Here is a 23999-nt window from a genome sequence, read left to right on the forward strand (position 1 = left end):
TTAGATAGGGAGCTCCGGCATGGCAGTCAGGAGAGCCGAGAGAAATGACACGTGCAAAACGAGGCCACCAGACAGATGGGACGGCACTGAAGAGATGAATAAATGGGATTAAAAAAAAAAAAGACTAGAGATTTAGAGAGGGTATGGTGGACAAGGAGAGAGGGGAAGGGAAAGTATTGGAATTACACACACGCGCACACACACTGAAAGTCATTTTTCTTTTTTTTTTTTGAAAGTCATTTTTCTATTTTTGTCCAAAGAGTGGGGTAGCCAAGCACAGAATGGGCTCGGTCCGGCAGGGAGGAAGTCAGTCACCCCTCCTGGAAGTCTTCAAGGCTAAGATGTTCCCCGACCCCTGGGGGCAGAGTTGAAGAATGGACAAGACTAGACTGTCCCTGAAGACCCTTCCAACTCGGAGAATTCCTGGAGCCTGAGCAGGATGCTCCCCACCAGTGGAAGTATTTGAGTAGATGCTGGATACCTGCAAGTGGGGATTCCTACTCTGAAGAGTGACCTCTGGAAGGTGGCCGAGTCCCCTTCCCGGCCCAAGATTTCTCTGGTCCTTTAATTCTAAAAGGAAAAGGGACAGAAACTGGGGTGGGGGTGGGTGGGGGAAAGAGCCTAATTCAAGCCGGCACAGAATAGGGGAGAATTTTACTGAAGGCTTCAAAGAGTAGAAGAGGAGAAAAAACTGAAGAGAAAAAGGGGCGAAAAGTGGGAAAGAAGTGGAGAGAAAGAAAAGGAGTGAGGAGGGGGAGGAGGAGGAAGAGGATGGAGGGGAAGGAGTGAGGAGGGGGAGGAGGAAAGGATCAGGAAGAGGGCGGAAGGGGCAGCACTTCCGAGACCAGACGCCCCCGGGGGTGGGGGGACCCGTGGCAGCGGCCTAAGGTCCCCGCCTTCCCGGGAGTCCGCAGATCCCGGACAGACCTGGGCTACTTTAAGAGGAGGCCCGCCCTCCTGCGTGACGCCCGGCCCAGCCGACTCCCTATTTGGTCGCGGCCCGGGAGGGCGGGCCAGGGCTGCTGGGTGCGGAGGGGATCCGGCGGGTCGGGACGGAGGGACTGAGGAGGCCGGGAATCGGCTCCGCCGCCGCAGCTGCTGCTGCCGCTGCTGAAGATGTGGAGCCGCGGGCGGCGGCCCCTCCTCGGGCAGTCCGGAGCGCCTCGGCCGCCGCTGCCGTTGCTGCTGCCGCTGCTTTTGCTACTCCCAAGCCCCGCGCTCCTGGCTCACATCAAGAAGGCGGGAGCCACGGCCACCGCCACGGCCCCAGCGCCCTGGGCCCCAGCGGCTGCGTCCGAGCCGGGGCCCGATCCTGAGAGCGCCGACCCCTTCGGACGCTACTACCACGAGGCGGAGCTGGGTGCCGAGCTGGCGAAGGCTGCGCGGCCCGGTTTGGGCCGCCTCTACAGCCTGGGCCGTTCACTGGAGGGCCGGCCGCTGTGGGCGCTGCGCTTGACGGCGGGCCTCGAGGGCCAGGGCCAGGGCCAGGAGCCGTCGGCCGTGGGGTCGGATCCGGGGCCGCGCGTGCCCGGGCGGCCGCAGGTGAAACTCGTGGGCAACATGCACGGCGACGAGACGGTGTCGCGGCAGGTGCTCGTGTACCTGGCCCGGGAGCTGGTGGCGGGCTATGAGCGCGGGGACCCGCGCCTCGTGCGCCTGCTTAACTCCACCGATGTGCACCTGCTACCCAGCCTCAATCCGGACGGCTTCGAGCACTCCCGGGAGGGTACTTGCGACCCAGCCCCCGCTGACGGCGGCGCCGGCCGCTACAACAGCCGCGGCCACGACCTCAATCGCAGCTTCCCGGACCAGTTCGGCACTGGCGAACCCCCTGCGCTGGACGAGGTGCCCGAGGTGCGCGCTGTCATCGAGTGGATCCGGAGCAACAAGTGAGGACGGGCCCGGGAGCTGGGCGAGCAGAGGCGGGCCAGGCAGGCCTCCCACCTCCTCAGACAGGGTCTGGGGGCGACGGGGTGCGTCTGGGATGTGCAGGGAAAGGTCCCTTCTGGGGGGGGGTGCAGAGGCAGTGTCTGTGGGGGTGGGGTGGTACGTGTCAAGGGGAGAAGTCCTGGAATGTCGGGGATGAGCAGGGGAAGCCTGCCTTTGGGGGGGGGGTGTTTGAGGTTGAGGGAAGCGGTGGGTGATATATCGGGGTGTCAGGAATGTTAGGGATGTGTTGGGGAGGGTGCCTTTAGTCAGGGGGCCTGCGGAGGGAAGGCTGCCTTCCTGAGGGGGTGTATAAGGCTGTGGGATGAGTGGAGTGATGGGGGGGGGGGGGTTCAGGCATGTTGGTGATGTGCAGGGGAAGGAGCTGTTCTGTTCTGTAGAAGTGAGGCACTTCTTTGTTGCTGTGCCTCTCCATGCTTTGTTTCTGCCTTTGCACCCCTGATCAGTGGTAGGGAACCAGAAGGTGGGGGCCCCCCTGATGTGATGGAATGGTGTCCCAAGGGCACAGAAGTCAGGTTCTGGACTCGCCTCTGCAGTGTGGCATTCATTGGTCCATCCCCTTTCCCTCTCTGGGCTCTCACTTAATTTCCCTGTAAAAGGAGAGACCAGATCAAGGGTTCCTTCCAGATCTAGCATCCTGTGACTCCTCATCATCTTCCAGGGCAGGCAGGAGAGGCTTTTTCTGACCTGGCTATGCCTGGGTCATGCTTCCTCCAGCTGCACCTGCTTCTTTCGCCGTCTGGGCTGTGGGTATAGAAACCTGGCACCATCCAGCCAAGCTTCGAATGGGCTCCTGGCCCTCGTTGGGATAAGTAGTTTCTTCTTTAATAGGGAGAAAAGAAGCACACTTGGCACAGTGCTTGGAACATAGTAGGCTCTTAATAAATGTTTTTTGTTTGAGAGATTGATTGAGATGATTATAGACACCCAGAAGGAATTCTAGAGGCCATCTGGTCCATCTGCCCCATTTAAGAGGTGAGGAAACTGAGGCTCAGTGAGGTAAAGCTAGCTGAAGAAGTGGTCACGGAGCCAAGAAGACCTTAGTTCAAATCTGTTATCAGACATTCACTAAGCAATGACCTTGGGCAAGTCATTTCACTTGTTTGGCTCAGTTTCCTCAACTGCAAAAGGAGGATAAAAATCATCCCTACCTCTCAGAGTTGTTTTTAGAAACAAGTGATGGTTTCCTTCTCTCCTGCTTCCAATTCCAGTGCCCTTTTCACAGCATATCTGGCTGTCCCTTCCAACCCATCAAAGGTACCTCTCTCTGCTTTTGTGTCAGGTTATTTACCCATTAATGTTTAGGGAGACTTTTCTTGCAAAGCTTCCAGTTTGCAGAGGATTACTTGGGTGTGGATTGCAGACATCTTTATAGGAAATGTGATCTTTGTATACATTGTTACAGCATTTACAAAGGATAAACCTTATCTAATTGCTAGGAGTGATAAAACTAGTTTAGAGTTTGCTTAGTGCTTAAGCAAAAAAAAAATCCCCTTTGTTTTTTTTTCTATTATAAGAAATTATGAAATAACTGCATTTATCAAACTATAAGCTCACTTCGAGGTCACTCTGCCATCTTCATTTTGGGCCTAGAACCCTGATCCAGGACCAGTGTCGAAATATCCCATGTGATCAGTAGGACAGTGAAGATCCCAGATGGTTAGAAATGACTTCCAAAGGTCACCCAGCTACAAAATTGGCACTTGGTTCTTTGAAGGTAGTGTTGTATCATTGACAAGCAGAAACCTAAAAGATTTTACCTTCCTTAGGAGGAGGCTGGGAGCGAAGCCCAATCGGACCAGCCACTTATCTCATTACTTGTTTGACTGGTGTATTTGATGGTATAATTGACAGTTTTACCTAATTAGGCTTCTGGAAAAAAACAGTTAGATGCAGTCTTCCTTGGGTACACATTAATACCAAATATACTTTGAAATTTAAAAAAATATAATAAAACTTTGAAAATAATGTGGGAAAATCTGATTTTTCTGAATTGTTTCTTTCTCTTGACCTGTGGATTCTTCTGGAAGATAACAGAATCCGGTTTAGACTTGGGAAGTATCTCGGAGACCATTAAGTCTATTTGTTTAAAGATACATTGGTCTATGGAAATAGTGCAAGATCACACATCATATTGCTTACCATCTCAGAGAGGGGTAAAGGAGGAAGGGAGAGAATTTGGAACTCAACATTTCAGAAAATGTTAAAAATTGCTTTTACGTGTCATACCTAAGTGGCAGGGGCAAGATATGAACATGGGTCCTTGCCAAATTTCCATTGTACCACAATGAATATAACAGAAAGGTGATTAAAATGAATTATTGGTGACAATTACAGAGTACAGTATACCATGTGCTATATAGATGGCCTCAAACGATGATAATTCATATTTTTAAGAATTTTACTTTTTAGTTCTATCTTTTGTTTTTATATAGCCTTCATTTCTGAATATATCCCTTTTACTTTTCTTACCAAGAAATCCATGCCTTGTATTAAGGAACAAAACAGTAAGATAAAAGAAAAACAGTTATCTTACCAAGTCTGGACAGAATATTCAGAGTTCTGTGTCTATGGTTCTTTATCTCTGCAAAGAATGATGGTGATACATTTTCTCATTTTTCCAAACCTGCTCTTCATAATTGATTATTTAGTTTTGAAGGTGTTGTCTCCAATTAAAGTGTGTGCACTTCAAGAACAACAAATACCTTGGTCTTTCTATTTGTATTTTCAGTTATTAACATATATTACATGTTAATAAAGACTTTTCTTTCATTCATTTTTATATAATTTACATTGTTGTGATCAGGTAATTCACAGTTCTAGCATCGTCAAAAAACAAGTATTTCTTTTTTTAATATAAAAACCTTTATATATATATAATATAAAAACCATCTTGGAGTCAATACTGTGTATTGGCTCCAAGGCAGAACTAGGCAATGGGGGTCGAGTGACTTGCCCAGGGTCACACAGCTGGGAAGTGTCTGAGGCCAGATTTGAACCTAGGACCTCCTGTCTCTAGGCCTAGCTCTCAATCCACTGAGCTACCCAGCTGCCCCCAAGTATTTCTTAATAAACACTGATCGAGTATCTACTATGTGCCAGGCACCGTGCTAAGTATAGGGATCAAAGAAAGACAAAAACATTTTTAAGGTGCTTTATTTGATTTTTCATAACATTTTAGTTTTTCCCAATTACATTTAAAAACAATTTTTAATATTTTTTAAAAATATATTTTATTTGATCATTTCCAAGCATTATTCATTAAAGACATAGATCATTTTCTTTTCCTCCCCCCCACCCCCCATAGCCGATGCGTAGATCCACTTTAATATTTATTTTTTAAAATTTTGAGTTCTCTATATGATGTAGATTTTACACATGCAATTATGTAAACACAATAAAATATTTTATTTAAAGTTTGCAAAACACTTTCCTCATACCATACCTGGGAGAAGTAGGAACTGTGTCATTGTCCCCTTTTTTATGAATAAGGATATTGAGGCCATAGAGGAGTGAGGTTAGACTTAACTAAGATCAAACAGCTATTCAGTAACTAAGGTTGGATAGTCAAGCAAAACAAAGGTCCACATGGGTTGGGTACAAAAAGTGTGTCCCTTTCTGCACCTTGGGTCCATTTCTTCTCTGTCAAGAGGCCAGCATCGGGCTCCTGGAATCACGGTTGGTCACAGCATCCATCAGAATCCTTAAGGCTTTCAGAGTTGTTTATCTTTACAATGCTGACTCAGGAATTGTTTTCCTGGTTCTGCTTACGTCATTCTGCATCAGTTCATACATGTCTTTTTCAGCTTCTCAGAAACCATCCCTCCACCAGTTTTTAAGAGCACTCTAGTAGTCCATCATGTTCAGATCCCATAATTTCTTCAGTTCTGCTCTGTGTAATGGTAATGGCCAAATTTTGTCCCTGAAAGAGAGATGAAGAGTGAGGGAACCCTACTTTCCTCCATCAGAGTTAGTTAATTTGTGGCTTTGCTGAACTCTCTTTTTTTTCTCTTTTTTTATTCTTTGTAACAAGGGATGGCTTTTGTTGAAGGGGAAGGCTATATTCAGAAATGTGGAGATATAAGAACAAAAGATGATGATAAAAGGGAGCATTTTTATAAAAGATGGGAATCATCACAGTTTGAGACCATCCTTCTAGAACCTCACACTGGACATTATGTGCCTTGGAATGACCACAAATACTTAATTTTAATAAATTGTCTATTTGTAGTGATGAAGAAGGAAGTGTGCTAGATTGGGACCTGGGTTCAAATTCTGACTTTTTGCTACCTGTATGACTTTGGGAAAGTCATTTAACTCCCTGTGCCTCAATTTCCTCCTCTGTGAAATAAGGGGGCAGGACTTAAATGACCTCTAAGGGCCCTATCTGTCTGACGCTATAATCCCAATGATGTAAATGACTTTGGTCAAGTCATAACTTCCTGCATCTCAGTTTCCTCTTCTGTGAAATGAGGAGGAAGTTGGACCAGATGGCCTCTGAAGTACCTTCCAGCTCTGGATCTGTGTTTGCCAAGTCCCTTTATTTAAGCCTTGGTCAGTCCATTTAAAGTCTGAACTCTGTCCTTGCTGCCTGCTGCTCTAGAGTAGGGGAGACACCCAGCTGTGATCCTATAAAAGCATTTTTTTAGGTATACAAACAAGAGAGTAAATTAATAGCACATTTGAATTTGGAGGGCATGGTAGAACACTGGAAGAAAGGCCTGAAGACTTGAGTTTTTTTCTGGCCAACACTGGTACAATAAAAAGTCTATTGTGGAATTCAGCAGTCAGAGAGAACCAAACATCATGGTAATGCTATCTCCAGGGGAAACCAAATTTTTCTTATATTAACTTGAGGTATACTTGGGCACTCCCAAATCGAATATAAGCTTCTCGAGGTCAGGGGATGTTTATTTTTTGTCTTTATAATCCAAGGATCTTTGCATACCTAGCATCCATACTAGGCACTGCCAGGTACTGCCTCTGATCAGTAGTACCCTACTACCTAAGGACAGTACCTGGCATATATTTAGTGTTTAATAAATATTTCTTTATTGATCTTGCTACTACCATCACCGTGCTAATATTTAGTGTTTTCTGTGTTCCTGTAGCTCTACTAAGCATGTTACAAATATCTCATTAGACTTTCACAACAACTTTGGGAGGTCAATACGATTTTCCTCATTTTACAGGTGAGGAAGCTGAGGCAGACTGAGGTTAAATGAATTGCCCAAGGTCACACGCCTAATGTGTGTGACTGAACTTGATCTCAGGTCCAGGGCTCTTTCCACTGCCAAAAAAACTCGTTAATTTATATCACTCTATTGCTGGACTCTAGGCAGCATGGTATAAAATAAGGGAGTTAGGCTAGATATTCTATCTCCAAGGTCCTTTCTCCCTGTAAATCAATGAGCCTCTAATCTTCTTTTCCCTTCCCCCCCAAACCAGCCATTCTTAGAATATTCTGTGAGATAGAACCCTGATAGACTTAATTATGTTAAAGCTAATTTTCTTCTGTGTCCCTAGTGAGAGAGTGTGGTGTACATAGGGTCGAGATTGTCACTGATAATTACAAGAAGGTAGAGACTCGGAAATCGTGTTTTAACGGAGGGGGAAGGGAAATGCTGTTTAGTGTGTTTTTATAACATGGAGAGGCCTGGGATGTGGGAAAGAGAGTGGTAGTCCCAAACCATGCTTCTGTTTTGGGCCTTTGCCATAAGCCTCAAACCTCCTTTGGTGTTGGTTGCTGCATTTGTGAATGGGATGGTTTCGCTTAAGTTGCTCAGAAAAGCAGAAATAACCAAGCCACGGGCCACCAACTCATCTCCCACTGCTTTCTGTGGATGCCTCTGGAAAGAATCTTTTTTATCTGGTGAGCCAATCAGAAAAAATAGGGCTTGAAAAGGAAGCATCTCTGAGAGGGACCCTGTAAAAAAAAGCCTTTGATGTCCACCATTGTCTTTTTTTTTTTGCAAGTAGGGCCCTCAGTGAGTCTCTGATTTTTGTTGTAAGCCATCTCAACTCTGGCTTCCTTTTTGGAAATGTGAAATTGGCCTGTGACTGTTTACAGCATAGTGGTGGATTGAGTCAAAACACATCCTGTTTTTAAATGTATTTCCCTTTGCATAAGCCCAATGTCATTATAATTCTAAATTTCCCTTGGCCAGGACTTTCTCTAAATTGATATAATCCAGAATTAAAGGAGGACAAAGTTGAAATTCTTCCTCATGTAAAAGCATCCTCCATTACGTTAGTTTTTTATGGCCACTTTCCATTTAAGCATGAGGCTTCTCTCAGCCTCTCCCATCACTTTATGCCTATAGGTTCCCCCAAGATGAAATTTTCATTTCATTTATTAATTCATTTATTTTATGTTTGTTTTGGGAGAAGGTTTCATCAGTCTTTTAATTTTTATACCAACCATTTGTGGATATTTCCTCAGCCTTGTGGAACTTTTGCTTTTAATAAAGAATACTTCAGTCAGACTAACTGGCAAGGTGTCTCTATTTGAGAGTATTTGAAAGGTCTCCTACCTGTGGATTGAAAGCAGAGGATAGGCTAGCCTCCTCCCTTTTTTTTTTTTTAAACCCTTACCTTCTGTCTTGGAGCCACTTGGCTCCAAGGCAGAAGAGTGATAAGGGCTAGGCAATGGGGGTTAAGTGACTTGCCCAGGGTCACACAGCTGGGAAGTGTCTGAGGTCACATTTGAACCCAGGACCTCCCATCTTTAGGCCAAGCTCTCAGTCCACTGAGCCACCCAGCTGCCCACCTCTCTTTCCTTCTTCTAAGCCAGCATTGCCTCTCCAGATTGTCCAGGATTCTTGTAGGTCAATCTAGCTGAGTGCAAGCTGTGGTCAGTTCTACCTAGCTGAATAGTCCCACGTATGGAATATGTGTCTGTCATCCCTGGGCCAGCCACTCAAAGGTTAGAGGAGGGGTGGTGTGTTGCAGAGCAAAGAGCATTGGCTGCCTCTGGAGTCATGGGGCTCTCCTAGTGTCATGACTGTAAATCAAGAGCTGGAAGAGGAGGGCCAGTCCCTCCATTTTATAGATGAGGAAACTGAGGTCTAGAAGGGTTAAGTGACTGGCCCATGGTCATTCGGGTAGTAAAATAGGGAGGTCGCCATCCTCCAGATCCAGAACTTTTTCTACTGTGCTGTTTCTTTCCAGAGCAGGGGAACCCAACTTCCAATTCCTCCTCCCCTACTTAATTAAACTCTGAGGCTTTTGTCTTCATGGTGCCTTAGTTTCCTTACCTATAAAATAAGCAGGTTGGATTAAATGACCTCTCAAATCTTTTCCAGCTTTTGATCTATGATTTTATGATCACAAAGTTGGCTGTCTGATCTTATTTTTTTTCCTGGTCACAGAACTTCTCAGAACTCTGTCCTGATGCACAAAAAGGGGTTGAGTTCTGCCTCTGCAGGTAGGGTAGGGCAGATATATCTTGACAGCAGTCATTGCTCCCCTGGGTATTTTTCCATTATCAGCACAAAGATGAATGACTCTGTCAAGTCATATTTAAACTGTTATTAACTTCCTGCATTTTCTGGCTTTATCTGATTCTGGGCAGCTTAGAAATGGTTAGTGTATTTCAGATAGAGGTGGTGTACCTACAGAGTGACTAAAATGTGAGATACTGATCTTGAAAACCCAGGTTCAAAAGGAATTTTTAAATGCTTATCTTCTTTGTTATTATTGTTACACTTTGGTGCACTGGATGACGGTTTCTGGGATTTTTTGTTTTTGTTTTCTTAAGCTTTGTGCTTTCGGGAAACCTCCATGGAGGCTCTGTGGTGGCCAGCTACCCTTTTGATGATTCTCCTCAGCATAAGACCAGTGGGATCTATAGCAGGACAGATGATGATGAAGTCTTCAAATACTTGGCCAGATCCTATGCCTCCAAACACCCGATCATGAGGACTGGTGATCCCCGATGCCCTTCAGATGAAGACGAGACCTTCAAGGATGGGATTACCAATGGAGCACACTGGTATGATGTGGAAGGTAGGACATAACTGCCGGATCCTCTTTGTTTTCATGGCTTTTGGGGAAAGTGGGAGGAAGGAGGTACAAGACATGTGGCCCCTTGTTTTAAAGAAGGACTTCCCTCCTTAATTGCTAGGAAGCTGTCCCTCGTCATTTGAATATCTTCAAGGAAAACTAGCCAATTTTACTCTGGAGAGTAAATTGGAAAACCACAAGGTCCTTTTTATTGAAATATTATTACCTTTTTAATCCCTTCCTCTCCTGGACTGATCTCTGGTGTAATCTCTGACGTTTTTACTTACTTTTTCATTTAGACTCTGCTATTGTCTCTCTCTCTCCCACCTCCACCTCCAGACTTTATTGTTGTGTTGTCATCATTTAACTTTTCCATTGGCCCATGGTGTGTCTCCACCCATTAAGGCTGTGTTCTTTCTTTCTTTTTCTAAAATCCTTACCTTCCGTCTTAGAATCAGTCTTGTACATTGGTCCCATAGCAGAAGAGGTGCAAGGGCCAGGCAATTGGAGTAAAATGACTTACTCAGCCAGACTCAGGCAGCTAGGAAGTGTTTGAGGCTAGATCTCAACCCAGGACTTCCTTTCTCCGGGCCTGGCTTTCAATTTTCAATCCACTGAGCCATTTAGCTGCTCCTGAGGCTGTATTCTTTAAGGAGGGTAGTCTGGTGTCATATATTTCCCTATAATCCTAAGGCCCAAAGACAATGCCTTGGACCAAGTGGCTGTTTCACATGAAAGAGAATAGATAATACCTGGAAAGGACTTTGGAGAGCTGTATTGAAAATAGCATGTGGAATTCACTTAAAAAAATGTAAAGGGCAAAGGAGCATCAAATAGAGATTTGTGTTTTTATAAAGAATCATCTTTTTGTGTTCTGTTATGTATATAGGAATGTGGGGTGTGTATTTAGCTTACAAGTAAAGAATAAAATTATTTAAAAATATTTATAAATCAGTCTCTTTCACATAACAATCAGAAATTATTTCAATGATGAAATTGCAGACCTTTTCTTGTTTTGGAAGCAAACTAGACTTTTATTTATTTTTTTAAATTAATTTATTTAGTCAATTTAGAACATTATTCCTTGGTTACAATAATCACATTATTTCCCTCCCTCCCCTCCATCCACCCTTCCTCCAGTCGATGCGCAATTTCAGCAAACTAGACTTTTAAAATAATCACAGGCATTTTTTTGTAGTGCTTTCCAAGTTATTTCTTCATTTTACCCTCACACAGACAAACAGAGGTTAAGTGGCCTACCCAGGGTCTCACAGCTACTCCGCGTCAAAGACTATACTTGAACTCGGTTCTCTAGTTGACTCTAGTTCCCTGTACCCCATAGCTACCTCTTCTTAATACTTATTTTGTATTAACTATTTTGTATAAACTTTATTTTAGTTTGAAAAAATTCTCTTTTTAGCCATTAATTCATGAGACACTTCTGTACTATTTAACTTTTAGACAGTGGAAGACAAAATTGGAATTTGCTAAAGTCATTTGGGAAGAAGAAAAGCAATTTGTCCCTCACTCTGAGAAAAATAACTATAAAACTTAACTTCTTATTAGGGGAAAGAGGAGATGCTGAGGAGACCTTTAGATGATTCATTCTTAGGCTGATTATTTCAAATTAAAAAAGGAACAACATGCTCTTTAGTTTTGTGAGATAGAACTCTAACAGTCCTGTAATAACTTGAGGTCAATGCCTTGAGTTTTCCTCGGCCTCTGTGTGGTGACTTTACCAGTTAGATAGATAAGCTTCTTATCTGGCTCCTTTACAACGTCAGCTTGTGTTTCTCCATGAGATTGTGATTCAGCCTTCACTGGGAAGGAAATGATTCAAACAATAGCTGGCTCCAGGGATTTGGTTTTGGATAGCCTGCTCTGTTGTGGCAATTAGACCCGTACAACTCCTGGCCTGAAAAGGTACAAGGCTATAACTGTCTGGACAAATATAATATGCCCAAGAGGATGTGGTCAGTCAGGGCCACTGCTTCCCAGAACTTGTGTCTTGGCTTCCCCTTCATCCGTGGGGTCCCAGAGAATTACTCTACATTCTAGATACTTTGGGGTCAGACTCTTCTGCAGACTGCCACTTGTGAGCCCCCATCCAATGTGTTTACGTTTACTAGCCTGCTGGAGAAGAGGTTCAAAAGAAAGATGTTCAGTGACTAGCCTGGTGATCAAATTAATAGCAAAATTCGCTTCCCCCAAAGAACAAGCAAAAAACCACCCTGAGCCCTTCATTTCTTCTAAAGAAGAAACTTGAAATTAATTGCACATTTTCTCACCTGCTTTACCTTCTCCTGTGGTTATAGGATCCAGTATAAGGTTAGACAGGATATGCATAATTCCTCTCAGTTTTACTGTGGAAAGAAATGCCAACTGGAAAGTGGTTTCATATTTTGAGGGGATGTTAGGCAGAGACTTGCCATTTGTGGTGTTCCAGATAGTCAAGGTGCATTGGTCTAAAATGAATTAATAATTAAGGGAGAGCTTCTTGGGGAAGAACTGTAAGATCAGTTTATTTATTGAAAATGCAATTGGTTTGGCCTCTGCACCAAAAAAAAAAATTGTCCTTCCTTATTGAGCTACAGAATAAGTGATCAGTCAAGCAGTGGCAGAGAAAAGAAGATCCCTTTCCATTTTGTTTCTAGAAATGAGTGTAGATGATGACTCTGACACAGAAGCACTTAAGAATCATAAATGAAAAAAAAATAGCTTCTTTAGTCTGAGTTACATAATTGGAAAGGTTTTCTTTTTTTTTTTGTTACTAAAGAAATTGAATTACAGATGAAATAAAACTACTTACCACCAGGTAAGTGCCACTAGGGAACCCTCAAATATGAGGTTGTGTCTTGGATGTAATAGGTTTATGGAGTGGCCTTAGAGACAAGTGACCCTGGGCAAATCATGCACATCCCTGGACCTCAATTTCCTTGTTTGTGGAATGGGGATGACCGTAGCTCCTGTCTCACAGGACCTGGGTGAGGATCAGAGAAGATATACAAGGTGTGTTAGAATTGTGAACCACTCTTTCTCTTGTCTCCCACTTCGGGAGGGGAGATGTTAAGGAAATATTTAGGGAGAAATATTAGAAATTGTGAGGCAATCCTTATTTGCATTTATTTCATTTCTCATTCAGAAAACAAGGTGAGAAATATTCACTGTATATAGGGAGAACTCTTCTAGAGCTTGACTACAATATGTATCACTTTGCCCAAAATTGGTGCCTAAAGTTTGGAGTTGGTGACTAAAAGCAATTGAGTAAGTTTGAGTTGGGAGATTGACCAGAGTAGCAAAGCTGGTGTCCCTGGGAGCTCGCCACAATGGACACAATAGGTCACATTCTTCATTCATTCATGCAACAAATATTTTATTGAGTGCTTACCATCTAAAAGGCATTTTGCTAGGGGCCATGATGGATATACAGAGATAAACAGTTTGTGATTCCCACTCTTAGAAAATGTATAGCCTAATTAGGGAGGCAAAAGACTTAATTCTAACAGCTTCCTTCCTTTGCAGAGCTGAGCAGGAAGGAACTTTGGGTAGGTAATACAGCATATACCTTAAACTTGGTTGGTTGGTTTTACTAAATTGCTTTGTCCCTCTTAAAAAAATAATTGTCATAAGAGTCTCCATGCTGAGGAAGAAAGGATAGATTTGGAATGAAGGTGATGTAGAAGCCAAAGATTTCAACAGTATTTTTATTTTTAAAAAACCTAAGGGGGCAGCTGGGTAGCTTAGTGGATTGAGAGCCAGGCCTAGAGACGGGAGGTCCTAGGTTCAAATCTGGCCTCAGACACTTCCCAGCTGTGTGACCCTGGGCAAGTCACTTAACCCCCATGGCCTAGCCCTTACCACTCTTCTGCCTTGGAGCCAATACACAGTATTGACTCCAAGATGGAAGGTAAGGGTTTAAAAACAATAACAACAACAACAACAACAAAACCTAAACACAACCTTATTGGTACAATTATGGGATGCAGGAATGCAAAGGAAATGAGGGCTCAGGCTCATCTGAGGCAAATTAGGGAAATCTTCCTGGGAAAGATTGTATAGAACCTAGACTTTGAAAGAGGGACCATTTTCAATAGGTGTGTCATGCCTGGCACATAGGAAGGATGCCCGCACTTAAATAAAGGCTTGTGGCTTGATTAATTGGGATAATCAACCCTAGTGCATTCTTGGAGATGACAAATAGTTCTGTTGGTGAATAGAGATGTTGCTAGTGAATAAATTAGTTGTGACATACGAATGTGTGTAGGGTATAGTGAGAAATAAGTCCATGTTTCATTGTGGAAGACTTCTGGATGTCTGATGAAGAAAGAGGATCTCATGCTTCAAGGTGAAAGTGTTCCAGAGAGAATTAAAAAAAAAAATTAGTTTATTTTTATTTGATGGCCTCTGAAGTCCTTTTCAGCCCGTAGATTCTGGGAATCCAACTCCAGATTCCATTCCACAGGCTATGGAAGTTCTTGAACTAGAGAGCAATTTATTCTAAAAGGATGCCTTGGGGAAGACTGGCTATTGGGTGAAGTATTTTTGAGTGGGACGAAGATGCTGCTCCAGGAGGCCTGTTAGGAGATGGAACAGAAGCCAGAAGGAAGTCCTAGTTCCCTAAAAACCTTTCAGGCAAAGTGATCCATATTGTAGTCAAGCTCTAGAAGAGTTCTCAGACTTCTGTGTATTCTCCATCCCTTGGGCAGACAGTCTGGTGAAGCCTGTGAACCTCTTCTCAGAATGATGCATCAAATACACTTGAAACAAAATAAAATGAATCGTTAGGAAGGTTTTCCTTGGCCTCTTTGGACCCTCTACCCCTTGTCCCTCCACAGTCTTCTCTTCTCTAGTTTCAACGTTCCCCGGTTCCTTTGACCATTCATTACGTGGCATGGATTCTAATGCCTTCCCCTTCCTGATGGCCTTCCTTTGGACATTCCCCCCTTTATCAGTCCGTTTCTTAAACCACGACACCTCGAAGTGAACAGAACATTCCTGACCCGGCAGAGCACAGAAACTTTGTGTTTCTTAACTCGGCCCAAGATAGCGTTAGCTTCTTTGGCTGCCTCATTGCATTGTTAGTGAGCTTAATGAGGTTGCAGTTCACTAAATCCCTCCGATCTTTATCAGAAAAACCAGCAGGCTCTTCTCTCTCCTCTTGGGAAGCTGATTTTTTGTCCCCTGGTGTAAGATGTTGCATGTATCCCTACTGAGTGTCATCTTCTGAGATTCAGCTCAGCTGAGATACTCTGTCAGCGGGTGTGCTGGCCATCCCTCCCAGCTCTGAGCTTTCAGATGAACGAGGTTTCCGAAGCCATCTGGTTGGCAGCCCTTGTTTTACGGAGGAGGAAACTAAGGCTTGAGGACTTGAAGGTGGCATGACCTTCCTCCACGCTGCGGCCCTCCTTTTACAGCTGAGGTCCAGGAGAGAGAAACTACATGGTCCCAGGAGGGAGCTAGCTGTGTCCTCTGACTCCATCTCTGGCCCCCTTTCCCTTCTGTCCCGTGATGGTTTGAGGCATCACGGTGTTCTGCAGGCAGCGTCACCTTGCTTAAGGTGATGCCTCGCTTAACGACGCCCTTCCTGAATCTGAGCAATCGGCCGGACATCCAAGGGGAAGTGTAGGCCTGGCGCTGGGCATGGAGGGCAGTGCTGGAGTCTGCCCTCCCACAGCCCTCCTGGTCTCGGGTTGGTCAAAGTGGCCAGTTTGGGAAAAGTCTCCGGAGCAGCGTGTATTTTTGAGGGTTTCATTGTGGGATGGTTTCTTGGCATAGCCGAATCCATTTCGAGCCAGGAACAATTCAAATAAATTATATATTTCTTTAAATTTGAACAGATGGGTGTCCCTTTTTTCCCCTCACCAAACGAAATGTCCTTCTGCTTTGCTAGTTCTCCTGTGCTGAGATATGTTCACTTGGGGGGGGGGGGAGGGAGACTATTGAATCAAAATCTCAAATTTAACACTTTGCTCACATCTAAAAATTCCTTTTAATAATCGCAGCTCCTCGGGGATCTGGCGTTCAAGCTGTGGGCTTTGCCATTTGGTCTCAAGGAAGGAGTAGATGAGTCTGTTTTTACTGGCACGGTGCCCGGCTATGAGTTATTATTTTGCCTTTGCTTTTATCTGCAGAATGAATATTTGCTTCTGCCTTGGGTCACAAGTTTCCTTTTGTAAATTGAAGTAACTTAATATAAATGCTGACCTTTAAGTTCAGGGCAGCGGCCTAATTTGTAACTGGAGAGCAGCGTTGGCACTTGGGTTGTCAGTAAAAAAGCCATTTTGCTGGGATTTCATCCCACCCAGCTCTCCAAATGAATGGGCTCAGATGGCTCGAAAATGCGTTGCATATTTTTTCACACTGTGAATTTTTAATTTCAGCTCGGAATAAAGTCAGTAGTCAGTCAGTCAACTGTGTGTGTGTGTGTGTGTGTGTGTGTGTGTGTGTGTGTGTGTGTGTTAGCTCTATGCCAGGGACTGTGCTCAGCTCTGGGGATAAAAGAAGGGCAAAAGACAGTCTAATGGAGGGAGACAGCAGGCAAACCACTACATACAAACAAGTTCTATCTGTAGGATAGATGGGGAAATAATCAGCGGAGGGAAGGAGAAGGGGAAAAGGCTTCTTGTGCAAGGTAGCATTTGAGCTGGGGAGCCCCAAGGGAGAGAATTCCAGGCATGAGGGACATCAAATGAAAATGCCCAAAGGTATACTCTCTAGCTTTGTGACCCTGGGCAAGTCACTTCATGCTGTTTGCCCAACTCTTGCCCTTCCATTTTAGATTTGTTACTAAGTCAGAAAGGGTTGAGAGAGAGACAGAGACAGAGACAGAGACAGATAGACAGACAGACAGACAGACAGAGACAGAGAGAGAGACAGACAGACAGAGACAGACAGAGAGACAGACAGACAGACAGACAGAGACAGAGAGAGACAGACAGACACACAGACAGACAGAGACAGACAGACAGACAGACAGAGACAGAGAGACAGAGAGACAGAGACAGAGACAGAGACAGAGTGAGGGAGAGGGAGAGAATTCCCAAATTTAGTAGTTGGAGGGCCAATGTCACTGGCTTGCAGAGTACGTGCCAGAGAGTAAGATGTAAGAAGACTGGAAAAGGGGGCAGCTAGTTGGCTCAATGAATTGAGAGCCAAGTCCAGAGATGAGAGGTCCTGAGTTCAAATTTGCCCTCAGACACTTCCTAGCTGGGTAACCCTGAACAAGTCACCTAACTAACTCTTATTGCCTAGCCCTTACCTCTCCTCTGTCTTAGAACCAATACAAAGTTTTTAAAAAGAAGACTGGAAAGTCAGAGAAGGGGCAGGTTAAACTCCAGTGGCTTTATATGCCAAACAGAGGGTTTTATATTTGATCCGGGAAGTGATAGGGAGCCACTGGAGTTTATTGAGTAGGGGAGTGGCATGGTCAGACGTGCATGATAGGAAGTTCATTTTGACAGCTGAGGGGGGATGGTTTGGGGGGGGGGGGTACAGACTGGAGGCTAGAAGACCCAGCAGCATTGACTATTTCAGGAGTCTCAGCCTGAGACTAGGAGGGTGGTGGCGGTGTCAGATGAGGGAAGGGGCTCCAAAGATAGGAATGCTAGAATTTGACATGGACTTAATACCTGGACCATAATAGGGGAGTCAGGAAGAGGGCAGGATTTGGAGGGAGAGAGCATGGTTTGGGTTTTTTTTAATTCCTTGTCCTAGACCTAGCAGGGGCTTTAGATGCCCCATAGTCCAGCATCCTTGTTTTACAGCTACAGAAGCTGAGTTCCATAGAGCTGAAATGGCTTGCCTAAGATCCTACTGGTAGTATTCGAGTGAGATTTGAACCCGCATCCTCCAACTCTAGTCAGCAGCCTTCTTTTCCACTGAACCAATACTAGACTTCATAGAATCTTCAGTGATCTCTTTAGAGCTAGAAGCGTCCGTCTGGCCCTCCCTCATTTTACAGATGAGTATAGGGAGGCTCCAGAGAAGTTAAAATGGCTTTGTCCAGGGGCACGCAGGCAGCCAGTGGGTTCCGACAGGTGGGGTTCAGACCCGGGTGTCCTCATGCCAAGTCCTTTGTCCTTTTCCACTGTACCATCTGTTTCTCAAAACAAGTGATTGCTGTGTAATGTATGATCATTTCATTAGCAAATATATATTCAGTGGGCATGGTAAAGGAAGTACGCTTCTCTAAGATAAGCAGCCCAGGGCGGAGTCCAGAGGCCACCCCAAGTTAAAGTCACATGTGGGTGGACTGCCATTTTTTGAAGGCGGATTTGACTTTTTGAAGGGGCTCTTTTCCCTCACCTGGCTTCTGTTTACCTTTAAAGCATTTTGTGGACTCTGTTAGAACCCGTCCACATTTATTAAAAGATTTCTGAATGCAGAGCTGAAGGCAGTGTGCAATAGTGTTCAGAGAAACGGCCTTGAGTCAGCAAGTCCCAGGATTAAGCCACTAGCCCAGCCTGCTCACCAGCTCTGTGTACCCACAAGCATTGGTCCAGTCCAAGAGGGAAGAATTCACACCCACAGCCCAGACTCTGCACTGAGTGCCGGTACACACACAAAGACGGAGGATGCAAGTCCTTCTCCTCCTGGAGTTGCTGTTCTGCTAGACATCTGCTCAGCTTACACTGGCTCAAGGTCTCTTGGGTCCCTTTGAAGTTGGTCCTGATTTGTTTTAAATCAATACGTTTTTATTAAAGACTTGAAGGCGACATTGCCTAACAGCAAAAATAAAAAATAGCCCCACATCCTCCAGGACTCTACTGGATTTTTCCTCCAATTGTTTTTTTCTAATTAATTTTTTGTTTTTCTGTCATTAAATTTTCTTTTCTTTTTAGATCTGTCTACTAATCCCTCCCACACCCTGCCCCCAACCCAACTTACTTTCTAATGTTTGGGTTGAGGCTGGGGAGACAATTGACATAAGAGTCTAGAACTTAAAATCATTTATTGCTCTTCTGATTGAAAGTTTTAAAACTTTCCCCCTTTTCTTTCTCCCTCAGTAACATTTATTTGTACCTTCTTTTCTTTGCAGAATTGGAGGATTATGGGTAGAGAATATTGTATATACTCACCGAAGTGGTGGTTGTGTTCATTAGTTGTGTTGAGATGTCTTTTCCCTCCCCTTCATATTGTTTTATACAAGGGATAGTTCACTGGGTAGTGAAAGGATAGTCACATGAAATCCATGTGAAATATGAAATCCAAAGATAGTGTGCATATTGGTTAGTTTCTTTTTTTTTTTTCTAATAGAGATGAGATGAAAAAAATGCTCGATAGTAAAAAAATAATAATTTAAAAAACTAGACAAGCCTGCTGCTAGGAAAGATGGGCTGAGGCTGGGGGATTGCTTGAATTCCATAGTCTGAGTTGGGCTAGAGCTGAGGCTGGGGGATAAGCTGATTGAGTGTCCACACTCAGTCCGGCACCAATATGGTAGGCCCAATGGGGTGGAGGACCATCAGGTGGCCTAAGGGGCAGCCAGGCTGCCCAAGTGGATGAGGTGGAAGTGGTTAAAACTTCTAGGCTAAATGGTGTTGGGATCAGGCCCATGACTGATGACTGGACTTAAAAAAAAAAAAAAACCAACCAAAATCGCCTCCCTATTAAGTGTGCCAAGAATCATAATTCTCCTGGAGAGGGAAAACAAAGAAATAAGTAAAGACAAAATAGTGTTTTCCCAGAATCACAGAAGTTTGAGTGCTGAAAGGGACCTCAGTGACCATCTAGTCCAGCCCACATTGGAAAGGAATCCTTGCTTTACCTTCTCTGCCAAATGACCCTCCGGCCTCTGCCCGAGGTTCTTCAGTGAGGGCCTGGCTATCCCTCTTGAGGAAGCCCAGATTTCAAGAGGGAAAGAGACCACTAAAAACCAGGGAGGAAAGGCTTTGCAAGGGAAGACCTGCCTTTTCATATCAGATCAAGCCTTTTGGGTGTGGTGTTGCCTGAACCGCCTTTTCAGCCACAGTCACCCCAATAGTGTTGTAGCTTTCCAGCATATTTCCTCTGTAATGATACCGATATTTAATGGATGGGGGAACTCTTCTTTGTGGATTCTTCTCATGGATACAGGCTGTCAGGATTCTCATCCATGATTTTTCACAAATATTCTACTGAACATCTATTCACCTTGTTTGGTATTTTAGTATCTCACAGATACTACAGCAGGACTTAATTTTTTTCATCAATCAATAGTGTCTTTAAAGATAGAAGAAGAAAAAAATTATTTCAAAATCTATTCCTTCTTTAGCACTAAGGAAGGCTGCCTTTAGAACCAGAAAGAGCTAGGTTCCGGCACACCCTGGCGGTGTGCTCCTGGGCATGGGCAACTCTCCAAAACCAAGTTTTTAAAGCAGGGGCCTGGGAACGTTAAAAAAAATATTTTGATAACAACTTGCACATAATTGGCTTCCTTTGTAATCCCATGTACTTTATTTTATTCATTCAAAAACACAATGGGGAGAAGAGGCCCGTAGGTTTCTTCCCTGGACTGTCCTGACTGGATCAAGAACACAGAAGGGTGTAAAAGCCTTGCTGTGCCGCAGTCATGTGCACTGGTAGGAGTTTCCTCATCTGGAAGCTCTATACCAGTCAAATCACAACAGATGGTTGGGCCTTAAATTAATGCTTGAAAAGTATAAACCATCTCTCTCTGGCACGCTCTCTGCATGGACCTATTCAACGTACCCACTTACGTGTGTACGTGCAGTCTCCTCCCCAGAGGGCAGGGTTGTTGCATTTTTATTTTGTATCTACAAGGCTGGCCCTGGACTTAAGTGCTTAAGAAATGCTTGTTGATTGGCTGTTTCATCTCCGTATCAGGCTGTGGCTCCATTTTAAGAGACTGAGGCAGTATGGTGCTGGATTTGGGAATGGAAGGTCTTAGATTCAAATCCTCCCAATAAGGCTCACTAATAATATAAAATGATCATTTATGGAGCAATTTTATTTTATTTTATCTTTCTATATGTACTCTTTTCATAGTCTTGGTTTTTTTTTTTTTATGGAGGACTTTTAGATTTGTGGAGCTCTTCATAAATATTGTCTTCTTTGAGCCTTTCAACAACTCTGGGAGAGAGGTGCCATTATTATCCCCATTTTATAGATGAGGAAATTGAGTCAGAGAGCAGTTTAAAGGCCTTGCCCAGGATCACATAGCTTGTAAGTGACTGAGGCCTGATTTGAATGTGGGTCTTCTCTCTCCAAGAACTCTGATCTCTCCACTGAGTCAACTTCTACCTCTGTGGCCCCTATTGGGCAAAGAACCTTTTTCCTCGAAAATGAAGGTTTTGCAACAGAATTGCTTATTAGCTCCTGGACAGGGGAGGGAAGAGGGGAGGGAGAGAACGTGAATTATGTAACCATGGAAAAATATTCTTAAAAAATAAATTAAATAACGTGGGAAAAAATCTTCCCTGAAAAAACAAACAAACAAAATGAAATGAAGGGTTTGGATTTGATGGCCTTGGAGGTCCCTTCCAGCCCGAGTGCTGAGCACAGACGTGTTCTCTCTCTCATTGGGATCATTAAACAGTTCTATGGGTGGGGGGGTCAGGGGAGGGAAGACTTCTATATGGGGATTATAATAGCTCCCTTTGCATAGCACTTATAGAAGCTGTATTTAATTTGATCCTGACAAACCTTTGAGACAGGTAGAGAGAGCCTGGTGGTCCATCTGTTTCTGCCCTCCCCCCAGATCAGAAAATGGCCTTAGAAGGACACAGTGGCTGGTATCTGGTCACCCAGGGAGTCAGTGGCCGAGTTGGGAATGTGATCCTAGTCTAATGACTTCTGGTCAAGGCAAAGAAAGTCAGCCAAGAGACGTGGCAGGGAAATTGTAGAATCTGGAGTTGAGGACCTGGTTCCAGATCCCAGCCCTGTCTGCTGCGGTGTGACTTAAGGCTGGTGACTTAGGCACACTGAGCCTCAGTTTCCCCCTCTGCCAAAAGATGGGGTTGGGCCTGTGGGGGTCCCCGAGGACCCTTCTCGCTCCAGGATCTGGGATCTCATGAGCCTTAGAGGGCTTTCTGGGTCTCTGATTTGATGATGAAGTTTAGTTTTTGGTGTTGCTGAAATTCATGGTTGATGAGGGAAGTCCTCATATAGAAATCAAGCAAGAGGAGGCTTTCTCCTCTTCTTCAGATCAACAATCTAGGCCATCCAGTCCAAGCACAGTTTATATTTAATCCTGGAGGTGATAGGGACTCATTGAAGCTTCTTGAGGAGGGGAGTGCCGTGGTCTGACTTGGGCTGGAGATGGTGGAACCCTCTTGGGAGAGTGGATTGGGCTCACTTTTCATTGGGAGCCAGGGACCTCTCAGAAACTGGCAAATGCTCCTGAGCCAGGGTTGATTTTATTGTTTCGTTGGCCATCTAGACTAGAGATAGGACTTGAGTCTCCCCCACACCAGCCAGCAGCTCTTCTGTTCTCTGGGAATGGGCTGCCATTGTGTGGAGGGCAGAGTTCACAGACATGGAATCTGACCACATAGCCGGCTCCTAGCCACCTGGATTTTTCTTTGGACACTTTAGAATGTCTTGAAAAATAAATGTTAACAAATTTATGCTTTGAATTAATAATAATAATTAATAATAATTAATAACTGAATTGTTAGGATGGAAAATGTGTGTCCTGGTTTTAGTCCTCCATCCTTTTCTCCTTCCTACCCCCCCCAAACCCCCCAAACTGATGATCTCATAGTGGCTTCACGGCCAAATGGTTAGGGAGCCAGCCTCAGAATTGGGGTGGGGGGCACTCTGGGTTCAAGTCCCACCTTGGACAGTGCTTTTCTGTGTGACTGCAGGCAAGTGGCTTCGCCTCTCGGTGCCCCAGACACTTGTCTAAGACCCTAGATTGTGGTGGAAGGAGTCTCCTGGTTGGTTGGAACCATGCCGCTGTAACCACAGTCCAAGAGTAACTTACCTTGATCTGGCCTCCCAGGGTTGGCAGAGTGTTTTCCTTGCCACTGAGCTGTAAAATGAGTTGTGAGATCGTAGAGGTGGAGCTGCAAGAGATCTCCGGGGCCAGCAAATCCAGCCTCCTCTCATTTTACACCCGAGGAAACTGAGGCTGAGGGACCTGCCCACGGACACACAGCTAAGTCTGAGCCTGGATGGGAACGCGGGTTCCTGACTTCAGGCCCGACTTTCTATCTACTATTCCACTCACCATCAAGGCTCTCTAGCTAAGCTGTCCAACAGGCATCTTTTATTTCTTGGGTGTAGATTTTAGATTCTGCCTCTAACCTAAAATCTACCCCATCCCGCCTTCAAGGCGCAGATCAAATGCTGTCTTTTCTGCTGAGTCTTCCTCCTTCACTCCGTAATAATTCTCTTCACAGACCACGTGTCTGTCTGAGCCAGGGTTTCTTCTCTCTGCCTTGTGTCCCCACATTTCCCCCTGCTGCCCCCCATCTTCACACCACACTACATCCATTCTGAGCTCTGGGACTGGGGGCTCATGCGGCATCTTCCCCCTTAGAATGTTAACCTTTCCAGGACAGGGTTTGTGTTTGCATCGTCAGTGCTTGGCCAAGGTAATACTTAACAAAGAGTTCAGTTATTCCCCCAAGCTCTGGTCTGGGACCTCGGCTTCTGGTGTGGGTGTCGTCGTCTCTTAGAGGGTGTGTTCCATGGGGACAGGGACCTTCTCTCTTGTACTCGTATCCCCAGCACTTCTCAGCACCCTGCCTGCCTGCCTGTAGGCATTTAGTACGTTTTTTATCTCTCCTCTCTTTCTCTTTCTCCATCTCTCTCTCTTTCTCCATCCCTCTCTCTCTGTCTCTGTCTGCCTCTTTCTCTCTACATCTCTCTCTCTCTCTGTCTCTCTCTGTCTCTCTCTGTGTCTCTGTCTCTGTCTCTCTCTCTCTGTGTCTTTGTCTCTGTCTCTGTCTCTGTCTCTCTCTTTCTCCATCCCTCTCTGTCTCTGTCTGCCTCTTTCTCTCTACATCTCTCTCTCTCTCTCTCTGTGTCTCTGTCTCTGTCTCTCTCTTTCTCCATCCCTCTCTCTCTCTCCCTCCTTCTCTCTCTCTCTCTGTCTCTCTGTC

The 23999-nt window shown here is 44.7% G+C and overlaps 1 protein-coding gene across 1 annotated transcript in view; it reads left to right on the plus strand.

The window, feature by feature from the left end:
- The first annotated feature begins 898 nt into the window (after positions 1 to 898).
- CPD (carboxypeptidase D) overlaps positions 899 to 23999 on the plus strand; it is a 77654-nt gene continuing 54553 nt past the window's right edge. Inside the window, 2 exon segments of the mRNA XM_056819586.1 lie at positions 899 to 1889; positions 9707 to 9954. Of these exon segments, the coding sequence (XP_056675564.1) occupies positions 1117 to 1889; positions 9707 to 9954 (1021 nt within the window). The 5' untranslated portion in view covers positions 899 to 1116.

This window comes from Monodelphis domestica, chromosome 2, assembly GCF_027887165.1.
Source record: "Monodelphis domestica isolate mMonDom1 chromosome 2, mMonDom1.pri, whole genome shotgun sequence".
NCBI classification, from domain to species: Eukaryota; Metazoa; Chordata; class Mammalia; order Didelphimorphia; family Didelphidae; genus Monodelphis; species Monodelphis domestica.